The 9,584-nt window shown below is 39.0% G+C and overlaps 1 protein-coding gene across 1 annotated transcript; it reads right to left on the bottom strand.

The window, feature by feature from the left end:
• Positions 1–2,513: 2,513 nt before the first annotated feature.
• LOC110885151 (protein PHLOEM PROTEIN 2-LIKE A10) lies at positions 2,514–3,834 on the bottom strand. The gene is made up of 2 exons (XM_022132841.2): positions 3,676–3,834; positions 2,514–3,590 (listed from the first exon to the last, which is right to left on the bottom strand). Exon 2 carries the CDS (start codon positions 3,495–3,497, stop codon positions 2,700–2,702), a length of 798 nt encoding a protein of 265 aa, XP_021988533.1. The 5' UTR covers positions 3,498–3,590; positions 3,676–3,834; the 3' UTR covers positions 2,514–2,699.
• Positions 3,835–9,584: the final 5,750 nt, after the last annotated feature.

Genomic DNA, 9,584 nt, shown 5'->3' with positions numbered 1-9,584 from the left:
AACATCAGTTTAAATACAATACAAAAAAGAAAAACATCAGTTTAAATACAATATGTTTAGTAATCATAAAACCAACAAACATACAAAAAAAAATAGGATCATCGTCCTCAATCAGCTTTAAGAATGAAGGATTGTTGTTACTCGGATCCATACCTGCAAATTAAGTATGAACGCTTTTAAACACGTAAAACGGTAAACTATTTATAGAAACAAACTCATAAGAGCGGGAAAAAATATAAAACAAAAAAAAGCAACGGTTTCAAAAAAAATGTAAAACAATTTATTTATAGAAACACAATCAATATTCCGGAAAAAACATATCAGACCATAAAATAAATAAAATACGCAAAATCTTTAATGGATTGGTAATTAATACAATACAAAATTTATTACTAACAAAAAAATACAGTCAAAATAAATGAACATAAACGATGAAACCTAACATTATACCGGATAAAAAAATTAGCAAAAAAAAAACAATAAAACTAAAATTACCTGTAACATGTAACATGTTCGACGAAGATTGATAGTCTGGAAGTGGCATAAAATTTAGGGTTAATCATGAAAAAAGAAAAACCAAAACAAAAGAATCAGTAACAACATAACTCCATAAAGACATAAACAACAAATGATCCTTTCATAACATTCAAATCGAATAATGTAAATCATAAACAACAACACAAAAAATACAGAAAAATCGTCAAAAATTGGGATTAAACACTTACAACACATAACAATCTAATATCGATTACATACCTTCTCTATATGTGTAATGATCTACAAAAAAAGAACAACAACAACAAACATTAGCATTTGCCGAAACGGTTTTCAACAAAAAAAAAGTTACTTTTTCATGATTAAAATGAAGATCGAACAACATAAACAAACAGTATTTAGAGTTGATCATGTAGTTTTACCTTAGATTTTTGAAAGATTCTTGATTGAAGATGAAGCTCAAAGAAAGTAGGTAGAATAGATAGAGAGAAAGAAGGTGTATGTTTGATAATTTGGGGTGCAATAATTAAGACAAACCATTAAATAAGATCCATATTGTTATTGGGTTATTTCGAAACCCATATATCCGACCCAAATACTGCCGGATCCCGCCTCCAAATCTTGAAATTTGGTTTGTGTATTGTGAAATTTGGTTTGTGTATAGATAATTAGACCAATTCCCTCCCAAAATCAACCTTCACAAAACCAATGGATGCCACATAAGCAAAATGGCTCCACCATTCAAAGGACAAATGACCCAAATCTTCTCATTTATTAATATATATAGATAGACGATTCATTGAAAAACACCTCCCAAGCAATGAGTTGATGACATTTTGCAGCCCTAGGATGTTACTTCTGATTAGTAGTATGCAAGACTAAACCCATCTAACCCAAACCCTTCATAACTCCTTTTTTAATTAGTTCATCCTGACCCAAATTTATTACGACCCAAACCCATCATCCAGACCCAGAAATCAACCCAATCTAATATAGGATACATCATATGTTAACTTCTTACTGGGGCAAAAAAACAACTTTGAAATCTATCTATCGTACTTCATGGTAGCAATATGAACCATGATAATTAGAATCCCGATTCTCACATCAAAAAAATGCTTAATTTGTAATTTATGCCATGCGTTTACTTGAAACCCTTAGCAACAACAGTTTCTAATTACATAATTTATACCATGTGTTATCAAATGTCACAATAACATCATGCACAGTGCCCAAGCCCCAAAGGAAAATATTCTTAGGCCGTGTGTAGTGGTAGAGCTCCATGGAGCCCCATAGTGGGGGGTTATGTGACAAGTGGCGAAACACGTAACATAGCGGGGTTATATAACTTGAGCAGTGTAGTGGGGGTTATGTAGATGTGGGGTTATACTATGTATATATATATGTGTGTATATATATATATATGTGTGTGTGTGTGTGTGAGGGAAAACAAATGTGTAACGTCGTGTTCACCATAGCGAGCTTCCAAAATCTCAAGCCATAGCGCCCCCAGGGGTGGTGTGCCCGGACGTTATGGTGGTGGGTGGCGCCGTCGACTACGGAAGGACTTAGAAAGCTTCCAATTATGTATCACTCCAGCCAATGTGAGGCTAGCTCACTTGGTAGAGGCTCTTGCCTTTTAGTGGGAGGTCTTAGATTCAATCTCAAACAAGGAGTAGAGTAGGATTTATTTGGATATATAACTCCAAGTTCTTCTCTCCACCCCATATGTGAGAGAAGTTCCTACTTATTTCCCTTTCAATTTCCGCAGCTTTCACAAATCCAAACAACCAACTTTGTGCATCCATATCTTATTTATCTTACCTTCGTTTTGGACATTGTTTGGTTTGTTGCAAAGCCCTCACATAGTAGAACGCAAACCCAGTAAATAATTTTGTATTACTGATAATTATTCGTGTACCAAGTTTCTGAAAACACATTCTTTTTACTTGGTGAAAAACTTAACTTTTCATTATTTTTTCCAACAAAAACCATCTTATTTGTTAATAATTTCAACATAACACATAGTAAACAAGATCCATATACTCATATGCCATATAAACATTAAACTAGTTCTGACTGTGGATCAAAATCTGATTAACATGTATGGTAACTACATGGATCACAATATGTATACATGAATCAACATTCAAAATCTGACATCTGATATGTGTGTGTGTATATTAGACATATCAATACAACAATCATGATGTTAGAACCTGATGAGAAGTTTTGACCAAAGTTTCAACAGCTCCTTTGAAAACATACACCACAATATCCTTAACATGTTTTTGATGATTAGGATCAGTTATCCTAGAAAACATTCCATCATAAACATTCACACTTGTCGGTCTATCAAGATACACAGCAACCGCGGTGCTCACAACTGTCTTAATCAAATCACCCACCATCATTTTCGACTTATCTGTACATAAAACATCAACCAACTCAGGCAAATCAGTTGACAAATTCAACTTCAAACCGGACTCATAACTTCCAATCGAGTCAAGCCCCAACCCCAACACTAGATTTCGAGCAATGCTGCCAACAACAAGAGAAACGAATCCGGTTCCAGATTCAGACATCAGTCTATCAATCACACGCTGTTTAAAACTCGCATTCGAATTCTCACCTTTCTGTTCCTCATAACAACCCTGAACAACTCCAAGTGTTGCAGCCTCAAAGACACCAGTTAATGACTTGGAAAACTCGTCTGAGACCGCGATTTTCGACAATTGGTTAAGACTATTGGGAATCTTGTTGCAATCTGATGCTAGAAACTCCTTCAAGTCTCTAGAAACCACAACCAGGATCTCTGAAGAATCAGATAATATATCCACAATTGCAATTAGGCCTGCAAATAGTTTAACCAATCTCTTTCTTTTTCTTGAAACAGAGGGCAAGTTATAAATCCCATATGTAGAAAAACCACAAATAGCAAGTAAAATCAACCATTTCTTCTTTCGGGGTGTAAATTCAAAGCTTTTTGTTAACAGTTCCATTTTAAGAAACTGAAGCTAACACATGCATTGCAGTCAATAACTTGACTTTTTGTTGATACTTGGAGTCAAATGGCTGATAATTGATGGAGGGTACTGAAAAATATCAAAAAGGGGTTTGAATTTGAAGAGGAATTTATGAGCTAAATGTATACAAGAATGGTTTTTAGTAGAACTTTACCTAGACATTAGGTTGTGGAAGATATGTTATTGCAGTAATTTTTCACTGAATCTTCTTCCATTTGTATAGGATTTATTAGAGTCAATGGAATCTGGAGGGGGTGTTTGATGACAAGTTGACAACATCCATCTTCTTTCTTTATAGTTTATACAAGTACAAATATCTCTTTCATCTGGTAAATGTCAACTTAAAAGACCTAATCAAAGCTAAACCAAAACAATCGGACTTTTGGATTGTCATACGAGACGTATACTTGACTGGATCTTTTGACATTAAATATTCGATTTTTATACTATGCTTGGTTGGGTGAGGTGTCTAAATACCACTTGTAGATTTGTATACTACTCATATACTTGAAGTAATAAAATTATATATGACTCCTATATATGTAGTTGCGGAGCTTGAGCGAAAATTCGGTGGAGGCCAGACTCTAAAACTCTAAACGATTGGGTCGACTCTTAAAAATCCAATATTTCACACTACAAAAAGCAAATTTTCGGTAAAATTAACACTATGCACAAAAAAATCGGTGGGGGGTCGGGGCACCCCCGGCCCTCCATTATCCTCCACCCTTGTATATATGTATATGAGTCATATATATCTATACTATATATATATAAGCATATCCAAAGGGCAGTTTTCATAATTTACTAATTTTTAAGGGAGTTACAACATCTGAAGCATTGTGTACAAGCCTTTTAAGCACCCATTATAAATAAAACCCTAAAATCAATTGCTTCCATCGACATCTACAAAAAGCTGATATGCTTCCATTGTTCTTTGGTAAACACGTCTAATTTTGGCTCCATGTTTTCATACTTTTGAATTTGAAATTTGAAATTCACACTCTCTAATACAAGTTCTTCTCTCTCATAATTCTTTCATTTGAAATTCTCATTTCCCTACTCCTAATTTTCTCTCACTATTTGTCACACCCCCAACTTCTACATGCGGAGTACTACCGTGAGGCGTATGACTGACTAGTATCAAGACACCAATCATATCAAACAATATAATAATAAAACAGTTTTCATCACAACCAATACGATTAGTGACTAAAGTCCAAAGTTCATACTTTAAAAGCAGTAATCAAAGTCAACAGTGGAAGCATAAGTTCTACAGTTTAAAACAACGGTTTAAAAGTCCATAATTAATATTAAGGAAACCCAACAAGGGTTAATGCGACCACTACACCCCCAGCTGCTTGCTTCTGAGTTATCACTGAGTACCTTCAAAGCATGCAGTAGGGTATCAACATAAAGTTGGCGAGTTCACGGTTTATCCAGTTTTAATTCCAAAAACTTGCGTTTATTAAGTTACTCATTTATATCATGCAATGGAGAGCTACCCTGTCACACCCCCAAAATCCACACGCGGAGTATCACCGCTTGGGAGCGTGACTGACCAGGACCAAGCCACCAATCATATAGAACATTGTATAAAGTAAAAGTAATTGCAGTATAATTCAGAACAAATCCATATGAAAGGTGTTTCCAAAACATAAGCCAGTTATCAATGTTTAGCGGAAGCGTATATATAAAAATATCCAATGTAAAAGTGTATCAAGTATCATATGGGTTCCATATGATGTTCACGATCCAAGTCCACAACGACCGCGCCTCCAGTGCAAGCTCCCAGTACCTAACGATCTGCAAGGCATGTAAAGGAAAGGATCAACAAAATAGTTGAGCGAGTTCACAGTACGTAAATGCGTAATAGTAAGTAACGGGTGGCTCTACCGGGCCAATAGTAAGTTATACAGGTGGGGGCTTCCCATGTTAAGTGACCACTAGACTATTCGTATTATGACCACGTAGGTGTTATCCCAACCTACGGAAGAAGTAAGTAATGCGTACACGTATGTCTTACGTGCGTATCCTTTGTATCGAGGATAGTAATTTGCATATGACCACGTAGGTGTTATCCCAACCTACGGAAGAAGTAAGTAATGCGTACACGTATGTCTTACGTGCGTATCCTTTGTATCAAGGATAGTAATTGGCATCTGACCACGTAGGTGTTATCCCAACCTACGGAACCACGTAGGTGTTTTCCAACCTACGGAACCGTCCTGACATCCGAGGACTATGATAGGTGATAGTCTAGGAAAAGCGTAGTGTATGTACGTTATTAGTTTATCATCAAGCCTTTAACCCATTCCCACAACCCGGGAATCCCATGCCTTAGTAAGAGTGTGAACTCACCTTGGTTTGCTCGGTATGCTAGGTTATGTACTCACAAGTAATTAATCACGTCCTATTGTATGCATGTATAACAAATCAGTTCATGTTCGCAATGATACGTATGCAAATCGAGTGTCACACAATTGCAAATGTAAACATTCATCATCAAGCATGGCATGTCAAGTAAATCAAACATACATTCCACTATCTTTCGAAAGATGTTTATAACCTACCATCCTTCGAATCCAACCTTATCTTTCGACACATTAGTGATCCTTCGACACATACTAAATATCACAGTTACCTTTCGGACTGGTTGTTATGTTTCGAACCACCAGTCATCTTTCGACCAAATGGCATCTTTCGGTCAACCTAATTATGTTTCGGTCAATTCTATCCTTCGGTCAACAGATATCTTTCGGTCACAACTATGCTTCGACAACTATGTTTCGACTACAAGTATCTTTCGACACATATCAGTTACGTCAACAACAGTTACAATTTCAGAAACCCTAATCATGCTAACAGCCGTCAACAACATTGTCGATCAAACAACAATCATGCAGCAATCATAGGATCAAATCATCAACCAATCCAAATCATCATCTATGTGTCATGTAAACATAATTATCATTTGGTTCAACAATCTAACATACATCTATACGCATATCATCCAGTTGCTTAGCATAACGTATTACATAATCGAACACTATTGACATGCTAATCTGTTTTCGAAATCTAATCAAATCAATATCATTCAACCCATTCAATACTATGCATTCGATCCTATCAATCTAGATCAACATGTATTTCGTATGCAGTTACATAATAAATTAATCATGTATGATGAAATCAAGAACAAAACACGTAAATCACTAACCGAAGTTAAGAATGAACAGCACAAGAGATTTGGCTTCGGATGTTGAGGGTTTGCCGTCGCACACACACACAAAGGAGCTAGGGTTTTTCTTAGGAAATCCTTATCAGTTTACATGCATTCCCATATTTAAACGTATCACAGAAATGGGCCAAGCCCATCAGAAAAGACTGGGCCGAAGGATCTGGACCTAGTCGAAGGATAGGTTTCGTGGCCGAAGAATGTCGAAGGATAAAGTCCCTGGGTCGAAGGATATGTTTCGAGATCCTTCGAACCGACAGTTGATCCTTCGATTCGAAGGATATCCTTCGTGATCCTTCGATCTGCATGTCAAGTTTCGAGTTCTATACTAAGTGTTTTTAATAATAATAATTCTAATATTATATTCTACCAAGTAATCACATATAGGCAACATGACAATACGTTTCATTAAAAACACCACGCGTACAATTCAAGTTCACAATCCAAACAACTAAGCAGTCTAAGTCAACGCGCATTTAATGCGAAAGTGAAAGTCAGAAACTCGAGTTGTCACATTATCCCCAACTAATTGGAAATTTCGTCCCGAAATTTGGTATGCACTCACTGAGGAAGCTAGGTAAGCTGTATCGTTTACTGGTTTTCCTGGGGTGTCACATCATCCCCCCGTTGATTTGGAATTTCGTCCCGAAATTCAGTAGTAGTAGCTTCAGCCTCAGTAGTGGTTGTATTGGTTTCGAATATCTGGGGTACTTTTCTGTCATCTAATCCTCGCGTTCCCAGGTGTACTCTGGGCCACGTCGGGAGTTCCAACGAACTCGAACAAGAGGGATTCTCTTGTGTTTGAGGACCTTCACATCCCGGTCCGTGATTTCAAGTGGTTCCTCGACGAACTGCAACCGCTCGTCGATAGTGAGTTCCTTAAAAGGAACTATGAGGGTCTCATCTGACAGACACTTCCTCAGATTCGACACGTGGAATACGTTGTGAACTGCACCGAGTTCAGCTGGTAGGTTCAACTTGTAGGCTACCTTGCCAATCTTTTCTAAGATTTCGAATGGTCCGACGTACCGCGGATTCAGTTTGCCTCTTTTACCAAAACGAACCACACCCTTCCAGGGTGAAACTTTCAATAAAAACCCGGTCCCCGACCTCAAATTCCAATGGCTTTCTACGCTTGTCCGCGTAGGCTTTCTGACGGTCGCGTGCTGCCGCCATGCGTTGCCGTATCTGTGCTATCTTTTCCGTGGCGTCCACAACAATATCTGGACCCGTAATTTGACTATCCCCCACCTCTGCCCAACAGAGAGGTGACCGGCATTTACGTCCGTACAATGCCTCAAATGGAGCGGCTTGAATGCTGGTATGGTAACTGTTATTGTACGAGAACTCCACCAAAGGGAGATGTTTTTCCCAGCCGTTGCCGAAATCAATGACACATGCCCGAAGCATGTCTTCAAGTGTTTGGATCGTACGCTCAGACTGTCCATCCGTCTGAGGGTGATAGGTTGTGCTCATGTCTAGCCGTGAGCCAAAAGATTTGTGCATTGCTTGCCATAGTTCCGACGTGAATCGTGCATCGCGATCCGAAATGATAGAATTTGACACTCCGTGCCTTGAAACAACTTCTTTCATGTAGATGTCTGCTAGGGTAGAAAACTTATCCGTTTCTTTGATTGCCAAGAAGTGAGCAGACTTTGTGAGTCGATCAACTATGACCCATATTGTATCGTTTCCATGCTGAGATCTGGGTAAACCCGTGACGAAATCCATGGAAATTTCTTCCCATTTCCATTGAGGTATCTTAGGCTGCTGAAGTAAGCCAGCTGGTTTCTGATATTCAACCTTGACTCTCGCACCGGTCAAGCATTTTCCACGTACGTAGCGATGTGGGCCTTCATGCTAGGCCAGCAATAAGTAGTTCTGATGTAGTGATACATCTTGTCCGACCCTAGATGTACCGAGTAGCGAGACTTGTGAGCTTCATCCGTTACAAGTTCGCGTAGACCGTCGTAAAGTGGGACCCAAATACGCCCCGTTAGATAGTAGGCGCCGTCTGCCTTCTGTTCCATCTGTTGTCGTGAGTCGCGTAAGGCTTCAGTCTTGACGTTTTCAGGCTTCAGTGCTTCTATCTGAGCAGCTCGTATCTGTGCTGGAGGACTAGACTGAATCGTAAGCTGTAGCGCTCGCACGCGCTTAGGTAGAGTGTCCTTCCGACTGAGGGCGTCTGCCACAACATTGACTTTGTCTGGATGGTACATGATGGCGTATTCGTAGTCGCTAAGTAGTTCAACCCATCTTCGTTGACGCATGTTCAAATCCTTCTGCTTAAGGATATGCTCGAGACTCCTGTGATCGGTGTAAATCGTGCACTTGGTACCGTACAGGTAGTGTCGCCATATCTTAAACGCGAAAACAACAGCTCCCAGCTCTAAATCGTGCGTCGTATAGTTCCGTTCATGAACCTTGAGTTGCCGAGAAGCGTAGGCTATCACTTTATCACGTTGCATCAACACACATCCAAGACCCTGGATGGATGCATCACAGTATACCACGAAGTCATCTGTGCCCTCTGGCAATGAGAGAATAGGTGCGCTGCAGAGCCTATCCTTTAAGTACTGAAAAGCGGTTTCCTGAGAATCTCCCCAACGGTAGGTGACACCTTCCTGTGTCAGCATTGTAAGCGGCTGCGCGATCTTGAAGAAGTCTTTGATAAATCACCTGTAGTAACCCGCCAAACCCAAGAATTGGCGTACCTCTGTTGGTGTACGCGGTGCTGGTCTGTTCCTGATCGAATCTATCTTGGATGGATCGACATGGATCGCATCCCTGTTCACTACATGGCCTAAGGAGTGGACTTCACGTATCCA

The sequence above is a fragment of the Helianthus annuus genome, chromosome 10 (assembly GCF_002127325.2).
Source record: "Helianthus annuus cultivar XRQ/B chromosome 10, HanXRQr2.0-SUNRISE, whole genome shotgun sequence".
NCBI lineage: Eukaryota > Viridiplantae > Streptophyta > Magnoliopsida > Asterales > Asteraceae > Helianthus > Helianthus annuus.
The sequence above is the reverse complement of the archived record's forward strand: the minus strand, read 5'-3'. Positions and strand labels throughout refer to the sequence as shown.

Bases quoted from the DNA above. Each gene is read 5' to 3' on its own strand.
- LOC110885151 (XM_022132841.2), bottom strand. From the start codon at position 3,497: ATGGAACTGTTAACAAAAAGCTTTGAATTTACACCCCGAAAGAAGAAA.